This window comes from Penicillium maclennaniae, assembly GCF_028827695.1.
Source record: "Penicillium maclennaniae strain IBT 15551 chromosome Unknown utg000007l:1.0-4884863.0:1.0-4888362.0, whole genome shotgun sequence".
Taxonomy (NCBI): domain Eukaryota; kingdom Fungi; phylum Ascomycota; class Eurotiomycetes; order Eurotiales; family Aspergillaceae; genus Penicillium; species Penicillium maclennaniae.
This window is the reverse complement of record NW_026623219.1, coordinates 4,655,231-4,678,537: the sequence shown is the minus strand read 5'-3', so window position 1 is coordinate 4,678,537 and position 23,307 is coordinate 4,655,231. Positions and strand designations below refer to the sequence as shown.

At 50.3% G+C, this 23,307-nt stretch overlaps 11 protein-coding genes across 11 annotated transcripts; 6 read left to right on the top strand and 5 right to left on the bottom strand.

Annotated features, from left to right (window-relative positions):
- Positions 1 to 925: 925 nt before the first annotated feature.
- On the top strand, positions 926 to 2,877 carry N7477_008951 (uncharacterized protein; the record flags this gene model as incomplete). Its single annotated transcript, XM_056970613.1, has 2 exons — positions 926 to 2,047; positions 2,104 to 2,877. 2 exons carry the CDS (start codon positions 926 to 928, stop codon positions 2,875 to 2,877), a joined length of 1,896 nt encoding a protein of 631 aa, XP_056820645.1.
- Positions 2,878 to 3,447: 570 nt separating this feature from the next.
- N7477_008950 (F-actin-capping protein subunit alpha) lies at positions 3,448 to 4,478 on the top strand (the record flags this gene model as incomplete). The annotated part of the gene is made up of 5 exons (XM_056970612.1): positions 3,448 to 3,609; positions 3,675 to 3,764; positions 3,827 to 3,879; positions 3,938 to 4,075; positions 4,136 to 4,478. The coding sequence occupies 5 exons, from the start codon at positions 3,448 to 3,450 to the stop codon at positions 4,476 to 4,478; spliced, it is 786 nt and encodes a 261-aa protein (XP_056820644.1).
- A 383-nt stretch (positions 4,479 to 4,861) lies between these two features.
- Positions 4,862 to 5,632, top strand: N7477_008949 (PEX11 domain protein; the record flags this gene model as incomplete). Its single annotated transcript, XM_056970611.1, has 3 exons — positions 4,862 to 5,012; positions 5,085 to 5,243; positions 5,286 to 5,632. The coding sequence occupies 3 exons, from the start codon at positions 4,862 to 4,864 to the stop codon at positions 5,630 to 5,632; spliced, it is 657 nt and encodes a 218-aa protein (XP_056820643.1).
- Positions 5,633 to 7,823: 2,191 nt separating this feature from the next.
- N7477_008948 (uncharacterized protein) lies at positions 7,824 to 8,384 on the top strand (the record flags this gene model as incomplete). The annotated part of the gene is made up of 1 exon (XM_056970610.1): positions 7,824 to 8,384. One exon carries the CDS (start codon positions 7,824 to 7,826, stop codon positions 8,382 to 8,384), a length of 561 nt encoding a protein of 186 aa, XP_056820642.1.
- Positions 8,385 to 8,741: 357 nt separating this feature from the next.
- N7477_008947 (uncharacterized protein) lies at positions 8,742 to 9,323 on the bottom strand (the record flags this gene model as incomplete). The annotated part of the gene is made up of 2 exons (XM_056970609.1): positions 8,742 to 9,016; positions 9,080 to 9,323. The coding sequence occupies 2 exons, from the start codon at positions 9,321 to 9,323 to the stop codon at positions 8,742 to 8,744; spliced, it is 519 nt and encodes a 172-aa protein (XP_056820641.1).
- Positions 9,324 to 9,792: 469 nt separating this feature from the next.
- On the bottom strand, positions 9,793 to 10,943 carry N7477_008946 (D-2-hydroxyacid dehydrogenase family protein; the record flags this gene model as incomplete). Its single annotated transcript, XM_056970608.1, has 3 exons — positions 9,793 to 10,333; positions 10,390 to 10,673; positions 10,737 to 10,943. 3 exons carry the CDS (start codon positions 10,941 to 10,943, stop codon positions 9,793 to 9,795), a joined length of 1,032 nt encoding a protein of 343 aa, XP_056820640.1.
- A 727-nt stretch (positions 10,944 to 11,670) lies between these two features.
- N7477_008945 (GNAT family N-acetyltransferase) lies at positions 11,671 to 12,376 on the bottom strand (the record flags this gene model as incomplete). The annotated part of the gene is made up of 2 exons (XM_056970607.1): positions 11,671 to 11,921; positions 11,968 to 12,376. The coding sequence occupies 2 exons, from the start codon at positions 12,374 to 12,376 to the stop codon at positions 11,671 to 11,673; spliced, it is 660 nt and encodes a 219-aa protein (XP_056820639.1).
- Positions 12,377 to 13,168: 792 nt separating this feature from the next.
- N7477_008944 (NmrA/HSCARG family protein) lies at positions 13,169 to 14,157 on the top strand (the record flags this gene model as incomplete). Its single annotated transcript, XM_056970606.1, has 2 exons — positions 13,169 to 13,580; positions 13,631 to 14,157. 2 exons carry the CDS (start codon positions 13,169 to 13,171, stop codon positions 14,155 to 14,157), a joined length of 939 nt encoding a protein of 312 aa, XP_056820638.1.
- A 995-nt stretch (positions 14,158 to 15,152) lies between these two features.
- On the top strand, positions 15,153 to 17,094 carry N7477_008943 (GMC family oxidoreductase; the record flags this gene model as incomplete). Its single annotated transcript, XM_056970605.1, has 3 exons — positions 15,153 to 15,818; positions 15,880 to 16,555; positions 16,643 to 17,094. The coding sequence occupies 3 exons, from the start codon at positions 15,153 to 15,155 to the stop codon at positions 17,092 to 17,094; spliced, it is 1,794 nt and encodes a 597-aa protein (XP_056820637.1).
- Positions 17,095 to 17,228: 134 nt separating this feature from the next.
- N7477_008942 (uncharacterized protein) lies at positions 17,229 to 19,614 on the bottom strand (the record flags this gene model as incomplete). Its single annotated transcript, XM_056970604.1, has 6 exons — positions 17,229 to 17,773; positions 17,847 to 17,945; positions 18,017 to 18,690; positions 18,765 to 19,040; positions 19,096 to 19,490; positions 19,540 to 19,614. The coding sequence occupies 6 exons, from the start codon at positions 19,612 to 19,614 to the stop codon at positions 17,229 to 17,231; spliced, it is 2,064 nt and encodes a 687-aa protein (XP_056820636.1).
- A 1,375-nt stretch (positions 19,615 to 20,989) lies between these two features.
- On the bottom strand, positions 20,990 to 22,559 carry N7477_008941 (IQ calmodulin-binding motif protein; the record flags this gene model as incomplete). The annotated part of the gene is made up of 5 exons (XM_056970603.1): positions 20,990 to 21,218; positions 21,267 to 21,412; positions 21,465 to 22,250; positions 22,316 to 22,384; positions 22,452 to 22,559. The coding sequence occupies 5 exons, from the start codon at positions 22,557 to 22,559 to the stop codon at positions 20,990 to 20,992; spliced, it is 1,338 nt and encodes a 445-aa protein (XP_056820635.1).
- Positions 22,560 to 23,307: the final 748 nt, after the last annotated feature.

Here is a 23,307-nt window from a genome sequence, read left to right as displayed (position 1 = left end):
GGAAAAGATACGAAGAACAAGCACCCCCTCCTCCACAAAAAAGAAAAAAAGAAAAAAGAAAAAAGAAAAAAAGGGCGCGAACAATGTTGCAGCGTGGGGTCGATTCAACTCGGAGGCGCTGGCCCATCAATCACATTGCAGCGATGAGACGTGGGAGATTCAAACCACTCTGTTTCCCCATCGCCACCTTTCCGAGACGGGTTTAGCCGGCTCCAGGGGATCGCTCTATTTTCCTAAAAGATCAGTCAAAAGTTTGGAATGCTCCACTTCGGACTCGATACGAGCTTTACTGTACAGTCGAGGGCACCGTGTCGGCATGCAAGTCCGAGGGATCCGGCACTGTGAACAGGTCTCATCCATTTGATCAAAGTCCAGACTTTTCGTGAACTGACCCTCTCCTCCGTATCTGTTTATTCAGATTGCAGTTACAAATCTCTCCTGGTCTCGGCTGTCTATCGGAAATAACCCGGTGGGTGGCCTGATCCCTCGGCCTGGTCCTCTTGTTCTTGAAGTAGAAGCCTACGTCTCCTGTTGTGCGGGACGACTACGAGTCTCATTTCAAGAGGCCGGACCTCACCTATGAGATGGCAGGATGACTATGAAGACCCTCGTTCGTCTAGGAAAAAGGATGTCCGGACTCTATGTAGCTTCCGTATGAGCATCAACTGGGGCGGTCAAGCGCCTTTGACCTATCCGAAATAACTTTCAAAGCTACCTATATATGTCTTCAAGGCTACTATCACACTTTAATACTGACCCCTCGACGGTTGACGTCTACCCGGACTTCACGATCGATTTCGTATCGCGAGACAGCGCGGGGCGATCCGTTTTGGGTTTAGCGCCTCGTCGCAGCCATTTGCGCTTCATCGTGATCGAACCTCTTTGTTGAACAATGTCTTTTGTTATCTAGCCCTTCTATCGGACAATGGCGCAGGTCCGGCCTTCAGCGCCCGGGCGAAGCTCATCTGCTCATTTGTTTGAGAGCAAGCTCAGCCAACAACTCTCCCAACCAGAAACCGTCCGCCCGGAGCATACGCGCTCCCCAAATCGCGCTCTCTGTCCGACGCTTCGAAACCAACGACGCCCCAGCCGTCGACGGGGGATCCTGAGCCGACCGCCCAGCAAAGACGATAGTGCGCTTCCTTCGTTGCCGGCAACACCGAATCGATCGTCGAATCAGGCGAACCTGTCTCTAAACCTCTCCAACGCGCCTTCTCCTTTACTCCTTAACCGCGGACCTTTGTCACCAAAACTCGATTCATCTCAAAGTTATGGGTCGCCAGGGTCGGTCCTGCCTCGACGTTCACGAGGTCTTGACTTCTCGCGCGCGTGCACCAACCTTCATCACTCTACACTCGCAGAGTCCTCGCCCGACTCCTCCCCGACTGTTGGAGGACGTGGGATGACCATTCCTCAAAGACGTGCTTCACAAGGCTCTACCTCGATTCCACCGTTTTCCACCTCTGCCTCTGGTCCCGCCGAACGCACCGCCATCTCCAGTTCGGTGTCGAGTGTGAACATGATGGAATCCGACACCAGCAGCAGTGACGATGAGGACGAAGTCATGACGGGCGACCGTGACGATCCCATGCTCACCACACCGCAGGCGGCGCGGATGGGCAGCGGGCCGAGTCCTTTTGCAACGGGTAATATCCAAAGTCCTGGAAATGAGTGGATGGGCGGCTACTCACAAGCCGCAGCCAGCCTCATGAGCTTTCAGCGAGCTCGCTTCCGCAAGGGACGTAGTTGCCACAGTTCAAGCAGTGCCAGTGGGAGCAGCTCCAAGCCCAGTCCCGGGCCGCCTCATTCTCCTCCGATCATGAAAAGCGTCGAAAGCTCCACGGGGGGCTATTTCGGCCCGCGGCAAACAGCCCCTTCACGGCGGGAGAGTCTGAGTCTGGGCACGCGTGATCTTCGCCTATCAGATCTCAGTGACGATGGAGAGGGTCGTGCCGTTAGAGCAGGGAGTCCGACTGCCGCGACTCATTCAGACGGCGGACCACTGGGAGTGATTCGTCGCGCGGTCACTCGGCGAGGGAGCCTACTAGTAAGTGTTCTGGGTCGTCAACGATACTCAATCTCACCGTCTTACCATTGCAATAGCCCAAAACCAAGACATTTGCTCGTATTCGAGCTGCTCTCATGGAAGAAAGCGCGCCCGTCGACAGTGACATGAAACGGGAGGCAGAGGTCATCCAACAGGTTCGCGACACTGAGCCCGAGACCTCCCCTACACTCAGTGCTTTCCCATGCCTCCAGCCACCGCCAGATGAGGCAGCGCCGGACGTCGATCCCACTCACGCGAAGGCTCGTGAATCTTCCAGTAGCTTCAGCAAGCAGGCGAGCCGCAACTCGGGCGGGGTCGAATTTTGGAACTCGTTTGATGAGCGCTACCGCACTCCACCACCACCGCCGGTGCGCCAAACCGGCACCTCCCTAGCGGATGATGATATGGTGATGGACATGACTCCATCCACCACCATCGGGTCCACGGCCGACTCGAAAGCACGTTCCCGCTCGTCAACGCCCCATCCTCCTGGAATGGCCATTGGGGAGATTCGGCGCAAGAGGCGTCGGGACGACGACTTCGATCCCAATCTCTTCAAACGCCGGGCCGTATCTCCCAGTGTGAGTGCCCAGAGCAGCCCGATACTGACCCATTCCTCTGTGATCGACAACGGGCCTAATATCTGGGGGCCGCCCTCCAAGCTGGGTCCACCCTTCTCCGAACGTCCTAGTACAAGCTCTGATAATGGACATGGAGGCAATAACACTAATAATAATCGGACCACACCTCACGCGGGCGGCACCAAGCGTGTGGGTCTACAAGGCATGACCGAGGCCAGTGATGGCTTCATGAATATGAGCATCGAATGAATTTCACATGATTTCGAGATGATGCATTGCGGGAAAGTTTTCAAACTTGGTACCTGGCGAATGGCGCCTTTTTTTTTTTTTTGTTTTTGTTTTTCCATGTTATATTGGCATGGCGTTGGGGCAATTTTGATATAACGTTATTATACACACTCCTTTTTAAAGCGATGAGATAACTTACATTCTACTGGGCCATTGATGTGAATACTTGGGATTCAACTTGGTAGTTCTTTCTTGCACATTGCGAAGTAGAGTTGCCGCGCTTGAACCACGTGTGGATCGCTCTCCGCCCGCACTTGAGCTCCCTTTCTCCTACACCACAGCTTATCCTTCCCACCACCAGGTGCTGCACTTCTTCCTTGCTATGTCTTCCAATATTGAGCTTGCGTCTGCTTTTATCGAAGGAGCCCCCCCCCGGTGAGGTACGCCATTGTTCTGGGAAATCCACCCCGATTGTCCCTCCGCCACCCTGAAGATACCCGCTGACATTGGACCCGATTCCAATAGCTCGCCGATGTTGTTGCCGGTAATGCACCCTCTTTCCGCTCCTAGCCCTATCCCGTCAAATTGCGCATGACCATCATCATTGATCCCAATGTTGATGCTGACGCTCCGGCTACAGATGTACAGGCCCTGACCGAGGGCGATAACATTCTCTCTTCCCTCACCCCCGCATTCGAGCGCTACAATGAAAGCCAGCTCACCACTGTGAAGCTGCCCGGATCGAGCCAGGAGGTAGGTTCAGCAAGCAGATGCCTACTCTTTCGCACTGGCGGACGCTGACCTCGGCTTGCTCCAAGGTTATCATCAGTGAATTCAACAAGCTGGAGGGCAATCGCTATTTCGACTCGGAAAGCCAGACCTCGTTTGAGATCGACCATATCACACAGGTAGGGCGAGAGTGACCAGATCCGAACCACAACGTTTTGAAACTGACCACCTGGGTTTCAAGACCGCCTCTGGAGCGCAATCGGCGCCGTTGGAATCCCAGAATGCCGATTTAATGTAAGAGATCGAAGTTCATGTGGGACTTTTCGAAGGAAGACTAACCTTGCCACTCTAGCAAATCGCTTCTAAAGTCACTGGCCATCCACGCCCGTGAACATTACCCCAGCTGCTCCTACGGTGTCTACCCCATCGAAAATGATTCTGCTGTCGCTATATTGTTGGTAGCGAACCGATACTCCCCCAACAACTTCTGGTAAGTGAACCGTTGTAGCCTTGAGGAGCCTCGGGGATAGGCTGATGATCGCTATTACAGGAATGGCCGGTTCCGATCCATCTACCAAGTCCCCATCTCCTCTTCGTCCACGACCTTGACCGGCAAGATCCACGTCGATGTGCACTATTATGAAGATGGAAATGTGGCTCTTAACACCAACAAGCCCGTCAATGTCTCGGTCCCCTCAGTATCCGCCGAATCGATTATGTCACGCATCGCTACGGTTGAGCGCGACTATCAGGAGGAGCTGAATAAGGCATTCGTTCAGATGTCAGAGGGTGCATTCAAGGGACTTCGAAGACAACTCCCCATCACGCGACAGAAGGTCGAATGGGAGAAAATTGGAGGGTACCGTCTCGGCCAGAACATCCAGGGGAAATAAAACCGGAGTCGAGTGGAAGCGATATCATGCGGGTGAAATTATGAGCGTCGGAACCATATATCCCTACTGGACTACAATCTTCGATTCCTTGCACATTTATATCTTCTAAATGATGTTTGACATTGCATTTGGCCTTCTAGAAATTCCTGGGCTTGTGCAACCCGCAAGCCACCAAACTCTCAGTCCACTTCACACCTCGCATTGCTTATCAAAGTGTAGAATACAATTAGCACTCCGGGGAAATGCCTCCGTGTTTTTTTTACGAGAATCGGCGCTATGGTGCGCTATAAATCGCTTAATAAGCAATTTTTTCAATCTAGCGGCACACCCCGATGTCAACTCATATTTGCTTCTCACCACCGCCTCAGTCCCACGGATACAGGATGATTGCACACTTCAATCGCTTTGTCAACAATGGATCTGGCCTGGAGAAGACCCTGCGCCTGATCCAGTCTGTGGCGCAGATCGTTGCGGTCTTTAGTGTCGGGAGCACCGCAGTGCGATTGACGACCGTCAAGATGCAATTGGCCCTGAGTAAGTGACCAATGGTCCCTGAAATGGTGTAAAGGTGGCCCATGTATGCACTTGATGCTGAAACTGCTTTAGCAAGGAGGTATTTCCGCTTCTTTGGCTTCATTGAGTCATTTCAACGCGTGTCCGCGCTGCTAAGCAAGGAAGGAATGGGTTCTGTGCCGGGCTGGATTGATCTGGCCAAGTGGACTTGTTTCGGTCTTTATTTTGTGCTGGAAGATTTGACTATTGTAGGTTTTTCTCGACATGTTTGCAACTGTGCTAACACTGGAATAGTTGCATACCATGGGCGTCTATATTGTGCCTGGGAGGAACGTGTCATGCGTGAGGCGAATCAATTCTGGTTCTACGCTCTGTCCTTCTCTCTCATTGGCGCTGTTTACGCACTTCTCTCGCCTTCTCCAGCATCTAAGTCGAAAGGGAAGAAAGGTCAGAAGGATGAAAAGGTTACTGCGCCCACAGTCAATACTTCGGCTTTGGTGAAACAAATTGTGGTTGAAAGCTGTGATCTGTTGATTCCCGCGCAACTCTTGGGCTGGTATCCCACCGGTGACTTGATTGTGGGCATGACTATGGTTCTGAGCACACTGATAACTGGCAAGGCCATCTGGTCGCGGGTGTGAAATGACCTCGGGCGAAAGTGGGGATTAAAGTAACAGAGGCCTGGAAGTTTCGGTGTTGACCTTCGGATGGACATATAGAATGCTGGCAAAATATTCGCTGAGAAGACAGTCTATCATACATAAATTAGAAGCGATTCAATAGAGCCACTCTGTCTATTGCAGGATCTCAATCCAAGACAATTAGCCGGACGACTCAGTGGACCTAATGACCTCTTAGACACTCACACGTAGCCCTGAAGCTGCTGAGGTGCATTGAGTTATATTACTTGACATGTAAATTCACAATATACTATGTACCTCAAAAAGATTCTAATCTGTAGATGCTTACATTGGAACACTTTGTCTCCTCATACAAGAAGTTCGTCGAATCAATGAGGCGATTGACCAACCTCAGGAGTTGGCCGTGGTACAACCACGTGCTTTTCGAAGTGGCTCGGAGGAGCTGAGTTGATAATTTTTGAAAAGAAGCAATACTTCACACCGCCGCGTGTTTGGCCGAGTGGTTAAGGCGCTGGATTCAAGCTATTGCTTAGCACCGTTCAACGGAGTTTGGAAATCCCAGTCACGGAAGTGGCGCAGGTTCGAATCCTGCAGCACGCAATCTCTTTTTGCTTCGTTACTTTGATTCAAACTGTGGGGCCTTTAAATTAATCATGCCGTAATGAATTGATTGATTTAACTTGGGCAAATGTCTCTTTTTAAAGCCTCGCTCGTCCTGGTCACCGAGGGTGGAGCGAATACTTGACTGTGATGATAGGAACCGGATGAGATCATTTTTGTTCACTTACAAATATCACAGTCATCGTTGTGTATGGACTATTCTGCACTTAATTTGGGTTCTTGACTAAGCTAATCAAACGGAGGGAGGGACCTTGTATAACTACATAAACGTCAATTCGAGGAAGGGAGGAATCGCAAGAAGAGGTCGGGGCAGGCTGCTTTAACCACTCCTACTATAAACAATACTCCCCCGGGCGACAGTCAGCTAGCAGCTTCTACTGGGAGCATCCCCCACTAACAGGCTGTAAGCCTCGAAAACCCTTGTGACTTAGTCCCACTTTCTACTTGTCTTATACATGTAGCAGAGGGTGCGTGTGATCTTTCTAGGCAGCTTCTGGCTTCATTTGATGTATTATCACTGTTTTCCGGGAGAGTCATGACACAGCAAATACGAATTCCGGTGTGGTATTAGTAGATGCAACACATGGGTACTCAAGTCAGAAAGGCGAGCTGTGCATAGATTGAGATTGCCGCTGTGACTGCCTTGGTTTTAATGGGCGGGCACCTTGACAGAAACTCAAGCAGTACGTCTAGCAGAAACCCTCGCAAACTAATAACTTATTTAGCGTGTGTGAAAACCGTCGATGATACAATTATATATATTTATTCGAAGCAAACTTCTTGTTCGAATCGATCAAAGCCATGAGATCCATTTTAGCAGACACATATGTCGTTCAAACCCGGTCACCTTAACCATGGAGTCCTTTTTAATAGAGGCTGAAAGCTCTTTAAAAACTTCCCTGTTCTTTTTCTGTGTAGTGCAAAAAGATTTTCACCTTCCGGAAAGCATCCACGGGAGAACAAAAAATGGACTCGCGGGGAATCGAACCCCGGACCACTCCCATGCTAAGGGAGTATTATACCACTAAACCACAAGCCCAGCTGATGTCTGGAATTCTTGAACTTATGCTATATCAATGCAGAAAATGGGAATCTGTGAAGTCTCCAACGCCGGGGTGCATTCCCTGACGGCAATGCTTTGTCGCTCGACAGTGCAACAAGAGCTCTCTCCTCTGCAGAACAGGGAGTGTCAATTTGATCCGTTTTCTCGGAGTTTCTGTGCTGACCTTCCAATATTGCCAGTCCAGGACACCCGTATCGGAGATGCAACGGTAGATAATGCCCAGGACGCCGCACTATGGTTCCCTTCGGGTACTGCATTTAGAACGAGAGAGATGAGAGATCAAAGCTAGCTCAAGAAGATCGATTTGACTAAGTAATAGCTTGGCATGCGAGCTGCGCGAAGTCTGCAATCAAACGTCCGTTCCTCGACGATGACGAAGGTGAACGCAATTTGATTTGAATTGCAAACGTCAAGTCCTCGTTTGTTGACACATAGATTCTCCCACCCTTCTCATTACAAAGTACCTCTACCAGCGCTACAGTGCGGCAGCTCTGCCCAGCGGCCGTGATGGCTCGCAACAAGCTGCGTGTCCTGCTCGCATTCTACTCGCGTCCCAACGATCCAGGGATCCACACTGCCCTCCTCATCACGAAGAAGATCAAGTCTGGAGCGAAGAGAGAGATCATCTCAGCCAGAAAGTGGCATGTGAAAAATACCGTTCAGCTCATCGATCATGCCCCCGCGCGACCCTGGCGTCGCGAAAGAGAGATAATCCCCAACATCGACAATGACCTCCGCCTGCTAGCCTGTGCGGTGATCGCCAAAATCTACGACATCGGCGAGGTGGAAACAATTTTGAACTCCGTGCCTGTCTACCAACCCGAGGACGTTGATCAGGATATGGCGTGCGTATTCGACTCCAACATCTGGGCGAAAGAAGCCATGAAAGAGCTGAGATGGGAAAATCTCGTCAAGGCGTCCCTTTTCACCAAGGCGGAGGAAGCCTTGAATCTTTACATTACCAGCCATCCAGCAAGACGGAACTTCCAAAGTGAAAATGACTTGCAGAAGGAGCCTCCGATCGTTCCCATTATCGATATGTTTACGGGGAAGATGCTGCGGGAGTGAGAGGATGTATTGAGTTGAGCATAGTCCAAGTCTATCAATGGAAGGATGAGCAAAGCGGAGCCCTTTGCCACAAGAATCAAGTCATCGCGGTCTCCGACGGTAGCGAGATTCATGTTTCTACTAGAAACAAACGCTGGCCCGGCATTGGGATCTTATCCTCTTCCACATTGACAACCTTGTTCAAATCGCCTATCTCTTTCTTCTGATTCTTCTCAATGGAATCTCTAATTCTCTATCCTTTTGTCTTATAGTCTATGGAATTCGCGGGAGGGCCGGCCCGTCCTGCGTCCACTGCGTTCCCCCGGCTCGTTCAGATTCCACCCAACTTGAAACCTCCACCTTGTGCTCTATTGTCTCTCACTTGCGCTCATTTAGTAACTCAGCGATGTGTCCATTGAGCCAATAACCCTCAAGTGCCTCCAAAGGCATCGTCTTGGCGCCCGAGATCCAGCCTTTGCACTCCTCGGCCCCACAGGAGCATGTGAATGCCTGATCCATGTCCCACTCCGTACTGGGATAGAAGAAAGTGAGGGCATCGCCTTTCTTTAACGGCTTATCATCGACCACGCGCACTTCCATGCGGGCCATGTCAAAAACCACGCTCGGCGCACATGAATGATTGCAGTAAACCACTATAAACCCGCGTCAGTCAGCTTAACGCGACAACTGCGACTGGAGAACTGCCAAGAGCTTACAGTCAGAATTCAGCTCGATGTGTGAGTCGCGTCCCGTCTGCACACTGGTATAGGCCTTCTTGCCGGGCGTGGTGCCCGTGATTTTGGCAAAAAGCGCACCGGCCGGCAGATCAACAAGGGACTCTGCACCGCTGCCAAAGGCTTTGGCGCTGCGTTTTACGTGGAGACGGTCGGGATGGGTCGGAGCGGGGAATTTGCTGCGGAGCATAAGGGCGGCGGGGATGGGATCGACGGAGGGCGACATGATGGAACTGGTGGACTGGGATCAAAAGCTGAATAGGGATAAAACGTGGGCAAGTCAATTGAGTTATAAACTAGATAATTCCCTTCAACCGAGGGAAGAGTGGAGCGACAAGTCTGCTGGTCTCGGATTGCAACACGGCCGAGGCGAAAAGGGCTATATGACGCCAGTCCGCGGAGAGAGAGCCTAAAGCGACTGAACCCCACCAACGTAGTAGATTCCATCGTGGGGATGACGCTAGGAAACTTCTAGCGGGCGATCGGCCTGGTCGCACCGGCGCAACCACGAAAACATCTTTCGGTGAATCCGCTTTGAGCCCAGTCCGGCTACAAGTGGAAAGATTTCCGTAGCATGTGGGAAGTTCATCGTACCTGATGCCGAGAGTGAAAGGTGAAATCCTAAGAGGGGCACGATTTTCCCCTATGAATTGCAGTTTACAAAACGTGTTGATAACATGTGAAAACGACTCGGCTTAGTTCATCTTGCGTAGCAATTCTTCACCGTTCAACCACCTCTCCAGATTCTCGGCAACCTCTTGGTACCATCCATGGAGCAGATCCTCTTCACCATAGCCCATATGGGGTGATAAAATCACCTCAGAGCGTCCATCCTGGCCCCAAGGAGTGGTTCTCCAGGGGCTATCCAATGGCAATGGCTCCGGATCAAACACGTCTAACGCAGCGCCCCTAATGTCGCCCGCGTTCAAGCATTCCAGCAGATCCGCTTCATCTATGAGAGGTCCACGTGATGTGTTGACGATGATGGCCTTCTTTTTCATCATGTCCAGTTCCGCTTTAGCCACAATGCCACGAGTACGTTCAGAGAGGACGTTATGCACGCTGATCACGTCTGCGGTCGCAAAGAAGGTCGACTTGGAAGGAGGAACCACCAAGCTACCAGCAGGCAAGCCATGAGCTCTAGCTTGCTCGTCTGCTTTTTCTTGCGTCAGATTCGTCGACCAGGCGATGACCTTCATCCCAAATGCTTCAATGGCGATCTTGGCCGTTTGCGAGCTGTTCAAGCGGTTAGCTTAGTAAGAGGACATGAACGATCCGCCAGATTTCATCACCCTAATTTGCCGAGTCCTAAAATTCCCAGAGATTTCCCGCTAAGGTTGAATCCAAGAGATCCCTGCCAGCCACCGTGCTTCACGGCGGCATCGTCCCTCGCGATGTGTCTTGCCAACCCCAATATCAGAGCCCAGGTATGCTGCACGGTCGAATTCACACCCGGGGGGCGACCCTCAGTACCAGCCACAGGGATTCCTCGCTCAGTGAATGAAGCGAGATCTAGAGCCAAATTTCTGGTCCCAGTGGTCAAGAGTAGTTTCAGGTTTGGGAGAGCCGCAACAGTCTGGATGAGTCAGTACACCGAACCTGCGATGCAGTTGTAGGTAAATGCTGGGGGAAAACTTACTGATGCGGAAAAAGGCGTGCGCTCACGCATGGCTAGCACCACGTCGAATGACAGGAGTCTCTGGATGAGTGCATCATGCTGTTTTGGGTCGCGGGGATCGAGGGTATCGGGAAAGGAATGGATCTCGATGCGCGACTCGAGGTGGGTAAAATGTGAGGGTCCAATGTTCTGATAGTCGTCCAAGATGGCAACTTTAGGCTTCGACATGGTGATAGGGTAGTAAGCTAGATGGAGAGGCTTCGAACTCCGACCTAGCTGCATCCAAGTCAGAGTCGCGGGGGTTTTCGGCTGTTCCTTTTGCCGTAAGTGGGGTTCGGGGATAGGGAGGAAGTCCGAGGTATATACATCTGTGACGTACGTAGGACCGTAGACGGAATGCACTGAACCACCTTTTAAAGACTGCGCCCATTGCTCAAGCGGGATCGAACTCGGTGAATTGAAAAGAAAAATGACATGCCCGGGACCAAGCACCCTGGTCCTTGCAAATCTTCGGCGCTCCTTATGGAGCTCAGCTAGGTAATGGGACAACACTCAGCTGGTCCCCAAAGGAACGAGTAAGTTAATCCACTCCATATTCCTCTATTTGTGAGAGAAGTTTATCAGGTCTGGTCTGAATGTGGCTCTCCCCTCATCCAGCTTCGAGGCGAGCAGCGAAGGAAGTCTCCGTCTAGACTAGGAATAATGGATGGGGACGAAGGATCCATTATTGGCAAGGAGTCTAGGGAAGTTACCGCCTAGAGCAGACACGACAGACAAGTGCAAGAGCAAGTTGCACAGACGCTGGGGAAAGGGGGTCGAGAGAGCGAGAAGCATGAGGAGAAGAGATCTCGAGGCGCCGACTACGAAGGCGCAGGACAACAGCACAGATACCGAAAGCAATACTTGCAAAACCTCGAGAACTGGGACACTAACAAGAAAGATAAAGAAGACTGCATTACTGGGCAACAGGGTCTCTAATCATTATTGTGAAAGATTCCTGGCCCATGCCCCCAAATTGTGACCGGTCCAGGACAATCTCGTCAACTGGTTTGAACCCTGCCTTCAGATACAGCGGCATTCCCTCCCCAGTAGCCTCAAGGTACAGACGACGACCCGCGGCATCTGCTTTCAAAGTGCCCCATTTGAGCATGCTAGACCCGATTCCACGGCCTTGATAGCCCGGTAACGTGGCCAGCAGATCCAGCACTAATTCGGTGAGCTTTTGACAGGAGGATGAAGGATGGTCACTCACTCATATCGTCATCCGTGGCATGTTTCTCGCGAGATGTCTCCAAGAGCTTGCGGAACTCGGTAAAAAGAGCCTCATTCATGGGCTGCGGTGCAAAGCGGATTGGGTCTTGAGCGAAAATTTGTGCCTGTTCACTCAGAGCTGGTCGGCTGGGAGATTCCACCGACGCTGGAATCAACCACCGAGCATAGGAAACGACTTCTCCGCTAGTAGGATCGGTAATTTTGAGAACATGCATTGACGGATTGGCCAGGTGCTTCATGGCGTTGATCGCTTTATATGTCCGTAGCGCCGCTTCATTAGCTTTTGGGAAAACATTATTGAGCAACCCTCTGCCTTGGAAGCTCTCGACGTTGATCCGAGCGAGGGCTGGGCCATCTGCCTCCGTGGCATATTCAATCTGGTACGCCATGGATGTTCTGGAAACGCTCATCCAGCTACTCGCCTAGAGACTGAACAAATGCGACGGACCAAGTGGTGTTGAAGTCCAAAGGACACCGGAACACAGAACACACTCACGACGCGGAGTAAGCGCGAAGTTGACTCACATCGGGGTCTCGGAGCGGCTTAGCCCCCTATTTTAGTCACCCTTCACCATTTTTACAAATAAGATGTTCAGACATCAATGGTACCTACAATTACCATAATGATGCTCATGATCAAAAGAAAATCATCTTGGCGACGCATCATGGATTATGAAAACTCATGTGGGATAAGACAACATCGAATTCGGTACCTAGACCAACTCGCCCCGCACATATACCCCGCTTACAAAAATTTCGTAGACTCCATCGAACCTATATATGAGAGCCACTTGGCGCGACGAGTAATGGCATGTAATCTACTTTTCTCCGCCTGTATATTCACTGTGAGAGTTCAATTTAAAGTGGGTGTCTTGATGACTTCGCAGCTGATCATCATTGCTAGACTCCATTCCCATCATAGTAGTAGCTCCATCCCAGTAATAAAAGTCATTGATCTCCATCCCATACTGACAGCGAAGTTCGGAGAATAAAGTCCGAATCAGAAGTGAAGATGAGATATGGCGAGGCTCGTGCGGCGCTTGGCCGGATTTAACCACGGAGATAAGTCAGTGACACCAAGACAAAATGGTCTTAGAACTTGTTAAATAATCCTCCCATAACTTTGCTCGAACAGTACCATTTCTTCCCTGTTTCATAAAATTCTTGGTCTACACTCTATCATGACCAAGCTTCTCGTTGTCTTCGGGGCCACTGGGCAGCAAGGTGGCTCCGTGATTGACGCAGTTCTAAACAATCCTGAGCTCTCAAAAGAATATTCCCTGCGCGCAATCACCCGAGATGCTACACGACCATCAGCCCAAAGTCTGCGAGATCGAGGCGTAGAGACTGTCGAGGCCGATGTCGATGATCCCAAATCGCTTCCTTCAGCTCTAGCGCAAGCCCATACCGTTTTCATCATGACTGTCTCTGTCTACGATGAGCATCTCAAGACCCGTGAGCTTCGCCAGACAAAAGATATAGCCGATGCAGCGGTTGCGGCAGGGGCTCAATACCTCATTTACAGCTCCTGTGTGGGTGCTGAGAGACTTTGGGGGAAACCAGTCACCGCATTTGATTCCAAGGCAGATTGTGGTTCGTCGAGAAGTGAGATCGACTATAGGAACTCGTTAACTCTTCTATAGAGGCTTATATTCGCACTCTGCCTGTTAAGAGTGCATTCTTTGACCCGGCAATGTTCATGCAAAACTATCTCACGAACCAGCGCCCGCGGCCAATGCCAGGGAAGGAAGGCGACGAGATTACCTATGCCATTGCCAACTTCATTTCCCCCGATGCGCCTATCCCACTGATTGATACAGTCAAGGATAGTGGCAAGTATGTTGGAACAATCCTTGCCAACCCTGATAAGTATGCTGGAAACACATTCTTCGCGGCGACTGCCTTTTATAGCTATCGCGAAGCTGCCGAAATTATCACACGTATCACCGGAAAGCGAACCATTTATGTGCAAATCCCACTTGAACAATGGATCAGCTACCTGCCTCCTGGATATGAAAAAGCCATGACGGAGATGATGCGGTGGATCGAGAACCCAGGATACTTTGGTCCACAGAGCAAGGAAGAAGTCAAGTGGACAGTACAGCAGGTCAAAGACGACTTGACCACATTCGAGGAATTCGTGGAGAGACATGCTACGGATTTAATCTAGCAGCTAGAACCTTTGATGTGAATCTAGTATTTACCTTGGAAAGAGATATATCTCGGCTTTGTGATTGAATCCAAAGACCGAAAATGTCTCTACAAATAGGAGAGGACACCAACGCATCATAAATGGCGCTTACATATCAAATGTGTGGAAAATACCTTAATATTAGTGGGCGTAGTCTATTTGTCTAATTCAATTTCGCCTCGCGGGATTATAGCGTAGCCAATAGGCCGAGTCGATTGATGACCGTTAAAGCTTGCAGTCTCGTTTTTAATCTCAGCCTGAGGAACCCTGTGAAACCATGGTCGATACTCGGCTAAGAAACATGCTAATGAATGTGAGACGGCGAAAATCACTAAGCGCTAGTCATTAGATCTGCCTAGGAAAATATGGTTTCGACGAGCGAAAAGGGACTTTTTCGAGGCACAATTGAATATATATGTGCATTGAAAACGCTGCACTTTAGAGTGAAAGCGAATTAATTGTCAAAATTATTGATAAAATAAGACAAGATAGCGTCAACAGTCATTGAATTCAAGATCAGAGTTTCTCTAAGTTGCTTCCACTCGGCTCGGCAGGATTCAGGATTCACAATTCAAATTGGATGAGTTGTTTCTGTAAAAGTCAGATGAGACAGAACTGGCACATTGATTCGTTGTGAGACCCGGATATTTTCGCCTCCAATGAGCTGTTGTAGCTAAATTTGTCTTGTTTCTCCATCTAAAACATGCGTTACGTGAGGTTCCAGCGCAGCAGTACCATCACCAACGATGGACGGGGTCCGATTACCAATCACCCCGGTAGCTTCATCCGGAAGGGGCAAGCAGGGCTATCCATGGATGATTGTTACTCGGCGCAAAGCCATCAGAGACTAGTACTGTAGGAGGTTCGGGGGTATTGATGGTCAAATCCAGATAGTGCAACTTAACTCGACAATATTAAAGACTCCTCGACCCCTTGAGTTGTATTCACATTCATATCCAAACAAAAAAAAGCAAATGAGGCCTCTCACGATCTCCTTCATTTTACTTTTCTCTATTTTTTTCAATAGCACAAGAGCAGTTTTATTGACGGACCCTCAAAAAGTTTCTGGTAAGACATATGACTATGTTATCGCCGGTGGAGGACTCACAGGTCTCACAACGGCTGCACGCTTAACATCCGACGCAAGAATAACTGTCTTGGTTGTTGAGAGTGGCTTCTATCAGTCCAGTCGAGGCCCAATTGTGGAAGACCTGAATTCATTCGGACAAGCTTTTGGAACCACACTCGACCACGCCTTCCAAACTGTACCCTTAGGTATCAATGGCCGTCAATTAACTATTCACTCCGGGAATGGTCTCGGTGGCTCGACACTTATCAACGGGGCGACCTATACAAGCCCGTCTAAGGTCCAGATCGACTCCTGGGAGTCACATTTAGGTAACAAAGGATGGAACTTTGATAACATTTCTTCCTTTATCCGGCGAAATGAAAAGGCCCGCCCCCCTTCACCAGAGCAGATTAAGGCTGGCCACGAATACAGACACGAATGTCACGGAACAGACGGTGACCTGCATGTTGGTCCGCGCAAAGGCCGAATTTCTCCGATGATCAACAGGCTGATGGCAGTGGCCAAGAAACGCGGGGCACCTATACGTCGAGATCTATCGTGCGGAAGCCCGGTGAGGCTCAGTCTTTCTGCCTGTATACTTCAACCGATCTTGAAGACTGACTCAAAGACAGAGAGGGGTCTCGATGTTTCTGAATACGAATCATGCCAACGGGACTCGTTCTGATACAGCCCGGGAGTATCTACTCCCGCACATGACACGGCAAAATCTGTCGGTGCTTGTGGGGCAGAAAGTTGGTCGAGTGTTGATGAATCGAAAAGGCAGATTACCATCAGCAAGAGGTGTAGAGCTTGGAACTGATGGACAAAGGTTCACGGTGTATGCCAAGCATGAAGTCATCTTAGCGGCGGGTGCCCTCATGAGTCCTCTGATTCTAGAGTACTCAGGAATTGGACTCAAAACTGTTCTCGAAGCCGCTGGAGTCCCTCAGATCGTCGATCTACCTGTCGGACTCAATCTTCAAGATCAAACTACGACCACCATTGTGGCAAAGACTCAGGATGAAGGTCAAGGCCAGGCTGCTTACTTTGCGACACTGAATGAGCTATTCAGTACGCAAGAAATTGGAACAGCCTATGGACTCTTCCATTCTCAACTGAACCAATGGGCGGATGATGCTATCGCCGCAGGAGCATTCTCCGGACACGATGCCTTGAAAAGTCAACTGGAACTTTATCGTCATTGGATTCTGGATGAGAAAGTCGCATATGCTGAGCTTTTTATGGATGTGCGCCCTTCAGCGGTTGAGTTCAGCATCTGGGTGCTTTTACCCTTCACCCGAGGCAAGAGTAAGTATACCCACATTTTTTTGATCTTCGTACAAATCGGTCTGATTCTTTTTTTTCTTCGAAACCACCTCTAAGTTACTTTCACAGTTCACATCACTCACAAGGACCCATTCCTGTGGAAATATGCCCTAGACCCACGGTATCTACAGAATGATATGGACAGGTTGTCCCAAGCAGCTGCAACTCGACTGGCCCGGAATCTTCTCGATGAAATGCATTTAATGGGCTTCAACGAAACATTTCCCGGCTCGGTTGTCCCGGATAACGCGACCACAGATGAATGGATATCATATGTGGCTCAGAACTTTCAGCCAAATTTTCATGCCATTGGAACATGCTCAATGATGGCAAAAGATTTAGGAGGCGTTGTGGATCCCTCTGGCAAAGTTTTTGGAGTCCGAGGTCTTCGAGTGGTTGATGCGTCGATTATTCCAACTCAGGTTTCTGCACATACTTCGGCGTTACTCTATGGTATCGCGCAAAAGCTCTCGGATCTGATTCTGGCTGATTACCATAGAAATATGGACCGTAGAGAATGAGACACATTGTTCTACACTAAGTATGTTCAAATTTAAGGATCCTAATTAAAGAAGAAGAAGAAGAAGAAGAAGAAGAAGAAGAAGAAGAAGAAGAAGAAGAAGAACGTAAATGAGCATTTGTAGTGAGTCGGGACTCACTCCGCTGGTCTTAATGTCACTTCCCGCTTGAGCCTGTTTTCTTCTGGAGAATACGGCTCATTCGCCTCCTCACGAGCCATGTCGTTGATCCAGCGTTCATTGGGCTGAATGCTGACTCCTTTCGACAACTTCGACGCCAAATAAAACCACGATAGCATATTGCCAACGGTGCTCACCTCGTCGCTCACACTGCTAGCCGCGTATGTGCTCATGCGAGCATACATTTCTTGGTCCATCCACAGTTCAAAGAGATGGTTAGCCACTGCTTCGGTGTCGCCGACCTCGACCAGAAATCCATTCTTGCCATGTTGAACTTGCAGCGGGATTCCTCCGGCAAGGGTTGCGATCACTGGTTTGCCCAGATGGAGTGCCTCGGAGACCTTAACTTCAAACCCTTCGCGGGTGGAGAGCTGCAGGACGATCCTCGCCTTGGATAAAAGAGCGTGAAGCATCTGGTCACTGGGGCCGATACGCATAATACAGATCAGTGACCGAATGTGCTCGAGATGCTGCTTGACAAATTCCAAGGCGGCCTCATAGACTATCGAACCGTCCGGATCATCGACGGATCCGTGTCCGCAGATGAGTAATTTAGGGGGGGGTTATGTCCGGACGTGACCCGACGAGACGTCTATGGAACGCTTCATAGGACGTAAGGACATCTTGGATTCCTTTTGAAGGGTCAAATCGAGCAACCTGTACAATGTAGTCCTCTAGCTTGATATCAGTTCAAGTGATCCCTTAGATAGGCATGTGGAAAAAAGAGGCCCCGGGAATAGCTGACCTTCGGGAAACGCAATGTTAGGCATGTACCGTTCCCGGCACGTCGAGTTGAAAACCCGCCCGTAGTAACAGGTGCACCAGTCCGTCATGGGCTTATTCAGTCCGTCGAGCCAGTCTGTGGATGCGGGCAGATATCCAAGCTTTTCTGGCGGCACATTTTTCGGAACAAAGGCGCGTATGGGATGACTCAAAAAGAGGTCTGCTTGCTTGATTGCCTCCCACAAGAACTCCCAGGACTCAGCCTGCGGTGTGCCCGGTGTATCGACCAGATCGCCTCGGATCTGGATGTGACTACGGAAAATGACCGGCCGGTCCGGAGTTCGTTCCTTGATGAGTGGAATCAACCATGGCAGCTGCGGGTCGTCAACGACGATCACGTCAGCCCCTCCCTCCCACGGTGGCATTAGAGGGCCATTCTTTTGAAACCATGGCGGGGCCGGCGCGCCATATTCCTGGAATAACCGATGGACATGGGGGCCAAGATGCTCCAACCACGGCGGAGCTTGGGACGCTGTTCCTTTAAGCCAGTAGCGTTCCGCATTCTCAAGGACCCAATCATGGAGGAGATTCCGATCTTCCAGTGTGAAACGCGTGCCGGGAGGTGCGACACCCTGCAGGATATTATGGTTGTTCTTGGTGATTCGGAAGACCCCATGCCTGGGCTTCGGCACATACCTGATATGGATAGTGAGCAGAGAGCACAGGAAAAGAATTGGAGACGCGATTGAGGCTCGCCAGAACTTCCTTACCACTTAAGATCGACTCCAAGTAGCTTTGCAAACCGAACCATGGCATGTCGCATTAGGGCGACACCACCACCCTGCGGAGTCGCGCTGAAGAAGGCTATCTTTATCCTGCGTTTCTTTAGATCATTGGCGTACGTGTTGATTGCCGCCCACGTCGCAGCTCCCACGGTCTTTTCATAGTCCGGAAGCCGGGTCATCTTTACATGGAATGCGGCATCAACCTCTACTAGGCCTTGGATACCGATCTCTGGAATAGGAACTTGGCTAGGGCCAAAGAATCTATTTGAGAAGTCAGACAGAGACGGGTCTGGTTGTGACAAGACGAAGGTCTCACCGGATACATTTCCTTGCAATCGACTCGGCGTGTTCGTCCAGGGACCTCGATGCTAAGTTATCTTCATATAAACCCCAACTGATGTTTTCCTCCGATTTGCGGAGAACAATCGGGATGATGTCCAGCTCGGCCCAAAGGCGCGAGCAGAGCTCGGGACACCGTTCAGACAGCTCAGTCGACATGGCTAAACCGATGAACTTTTGACTGTGGTTCTGCTGATAGTCCCTCACCTTGCTCAAGATGAACTCGGAGAGCCCAGGCCAACCGTCTCGCCGATTGCCACTATGGAATTCATATTGCGCAAAGTCTAGCGGGTAGACGCTATCGCGCACGGTGAAGGCAAAGGTCGCGCCAGCCAGGAGATGGAAGTGAGCTGCGAGACCAGCATAGATAGCCTGCGACAGGTCAATATGCAATTTCTACCATCATCAAATAGCTCTATACATTAAATGGTGGCCCAGCCCAGTTGTCCTTCCGTCGCTGGAGTTCATCACTGCTCGCAAAGGTGGCAGAAGCCATGGTGAACGTGCTTCAGTCAAGAAGTGTCTAATCTCCCGAAAGAAGAACGAGAAGACTATCGAAACAGCAGTCATGAGAGTCATAAATGACGTGACCAAGCGTAGAGGTGTAGCCCATGCCTAGAACACCAATCCATTCAAATCTTCAAATGCTCCAGTGGCAGTGGCATGATCGGGGCTGGCCATGAACACAATTTACGGGCGCCACCCATGGTTCACACCGCGCCGACACTGTGTCATTACCCCACTACAGTCCCCGCATTTCTTGGTACGACTACTGTTAGAACAGATTTGAAAAAGATGATTCTCCGACTGTCGCCTGACGCGCCACTGGCGCTCTGCTCTGAGCTAGCCCGGACATTCAAGGAGGACAGACCGTGGATTACGAGGCCGTGGTTTGTCGTGCCGCGAGAGAGATGATTCAACGTTTCTGTAGAGTGCGCCCCGGCTGAGAATTTCATAGAGGAGATCACTATCCTCCAAAAGGAATAAGCGATGTCGGTCTCTACATCTCTTTGCAAGCTCGGTCGTCGAGACACGCTTGAGGGTCTCAGCGAAATCGACCAAACCAACATTCCAGAGATCGAGAAATTCAATATGTACGAATGGGCTCACTGAAGGCTCGAGCAACCCGATGAATAAGCGATCTACCAGCAACACCCTGGATTTGCCTTCCAACATTTGAAGGTTTCTGGAAAGAGAGTCACACTGCGGTTACAGGACAACGGTAGGATTGGTCCCGCTCGTGTCTTTTTCGGTTGGGAAGCTATTCAATACAGCGCGGTAAGCTCCCAGGAAGCAGGCTATGCAAATCTTCGATGGCTTATTGGATGGTGTTGAGATGTTTATGGTCTTGGGTCGTCCGGGGAGCGGCTGTCTGACTATCTTAGGAAACATATGTGGTGAGCTACTCGGACTAGAATGACCAAGTCCCCGAGTCACTAGTAGATTTATGGTTACACGTAGTGGGAGTATGCCATTGAAAATTTTTCGATAAGATAGACACCACTGAATCTCATGTGCCAGTCCCGGAGAGCAATTTGTCTCGTCGATTGCCTGAGTACCATCCGATTTGACTGAAATGTTACCTATCTTTTGTGCCAACGTACTCATTTACGATCGCGTGTCAATGTCCAGACAAGGCCGATTGGAGTTTCTCAAGCTCGCATGAATAGATTGAGTCGGAATCTTGGCGCTGAGACATGGGAGTAACAGACTTTCACATGCTGCTGTCTGTGGATGGTTATGCTAGAAGTCGCAAGCAGTCTGAGTCTGGTACATGGAGGTGATTTGCGTTGATATGGAGCTCTGTGCATGTGAACAGCATGCTGTTGAGTCCAGTATGAAACATCCTTTTTTCGCAATAAGAGCGGCTCTTAGCTTCCGGCACGGGCTGCATGTGGTTGACTCAAATGCAATTTTTCCTTCGTGTTCTCAATTTTCTCATGCATCGAGCGCATCTTCCGCTTGGTCAAAGTGTAGCCCTCAATTCCAGCAAGGACAGCATATGAATAGCTCATAGAAACACGAGACAAGTCCACGCCTCGTTCAAGAAGAGAATGGTGAAAGGCGCGAAAGTTGGCCAGATGGGGCCGGTAATGACCACTGAAAGTATTAGAAAACACCTTTCCCGATTTGCAACTGGAGCCATACCTTAAAGGAGCTAGCTTGCGTAGTTGACCGGCCTTAATTTTGAGGAGCCCAGCAGCTGCAATACGCCCTCCACGTAAGAAGGAGGAATGTTGGAAAGCTCCGGGCTCTTTGATCCCAACATAGATACGAAAAGATGTATCAGCGACCTTTGGCAGAGGGTTAGACAGGTAGGAAGGGGGACATAGTTCTAAGACTGACAAATATCCACATGCCCTTTTTCACGGAGAGACTTCCTGCAAAACGATCGTAAATTGCCGCGGGGTTAACGTTGGGAAACTTCTTGGTGGCCTTTTTAAGTTCGTAGTCTTCTTCCGTGGCAGAAGTCGGCTCTTTATTGGTCTTATTGACGGCCAGTCCTTGTGAAGACGAAGAAGGCGAGGAAGACGAAGAAGACGACAATGGTGAAGAGGCCATCTCAGGGTCAGACGGCTTCTTGTCGAGGGTCGAGTAACCCTTAAATCGAGGTGCGTTGTCTTCTATGGGAACTATGCCATGAAGGCTATCCCTAAATCTGACATCATTAGTTTCTACCAGCTCGCCGGTCTTCGCCCATCGAAACAAGCCATCCTGGCCTATGTTGACTAGATAATTGAACCTCTCGTTGGCAGTGAGGTATCTGATCTGTTGTCTCTCGAGACGTTCGCGTGGTACGTGTGGAACCTCGACATCCCTTCCGTCCCCGTGATCCAACCAGTAAAAGAAGTTTTGGCTAGAGGGAGATTTCTTCCAAAGAGCATGGTAGGCACGCAGATTCGAGCCATGACGGTGCTTCGAATCTACCATCTCCAAGAAATATTCGAGATCCATATGCTTGGCGCTGGTCGCGCGAGCGGTCTCGGACTCTGCGTCATCGCCGCTGGCTTGAATAGCGACGCTGACAGCCCGGTTCCAGTTTTGGCGCGCTGGGTTGGAACTGCCATCAGCAAAGTGAGCCTTGGAGCCCCCGAAGAGATCTCGTGAATGGTTCTCGCGTGAGGGAGTCAGCTAGAGAAAGAGCAAGAGCAACGATCAGTTCTCGCGCTGAGAGAGAGCATAGGCGGGGTTTTTACCTCGCGGCGGGAGGCAGCCAAATCAAGTCCCCTGAGTTCTCTTCGAGTTCGGTAGCCCCGATAAATTCTCTATGGTCCAATATTAGCATATTAGCCAGGTTCTATCGTCATATTGGTGCACTCCCCCATCTCGTACCTGGATCGTGCTAGCAGCGCGCTCTAGATCCAAGCAAGGAGTGACGTCATTTGAATTACGTAGAGCCATGTCGCGCGAGTGTCGCTCGTCAAATACGAGAGTAGTCATTTTTGCCAGCAAGTTACTTTGGAGGAAGTGAGAGCCATGTATATACCATTTGGAGGATCAGGTCTCGGAGGGGTACACCTAGAGGGAATGGACAGGGACCATGGGTAAGACTCCGATTTCCAAGTTTCGATCATGAGGCCTCAGGTGTCAACTTTGGCCTTGACTCGGTGGCTGTCAACTTGAGAGCCTTAGATTTCGGACCGCGATGCTCCACGCGCTTTCGTGCTCCTCTCGGGCCTGTGCCCGACTCCAGGTCGGATCACGGAAGCTCCGTCCGTGAACTGTTCCCCTCATTCCCCTCATGCGGAGAGGGGTCTTGCATTCCTGTGTCCCATATACCATGGCATGGCCCCAATCTTCCAAGTAGTGCAATGGTACTTGATCTAGCTATTCAAGTCAATTCAATTCCCAATTTCCAGCAATGCCTTCCATTCATCCGCTCATTGACATTGGTCTTACCAAAGGGGACCCCAATCTCGCTGGCGGTCATTTGCTTTGCCGCTGTGCCTCCAATTAGGTCATCGTTGGCCTCAAAAGCAACATTGTCCATAACCACGCCTGTGGTTGCAGCAAGTGTTGGAAGCCCGAAGGAGCCCTCTTCTCTGTTGTGGGTGTTGTACCCAGGGATTATCTGTCAGTCGAGAAGAACGAGTCGAAGCTGAGAATAGTCGATTCTACTGCCGTCATTCTGAGACACGCCTGTCGTGAATGTGGTGTACACATGTTTGGTCGTATTGAGAAGGCGCAT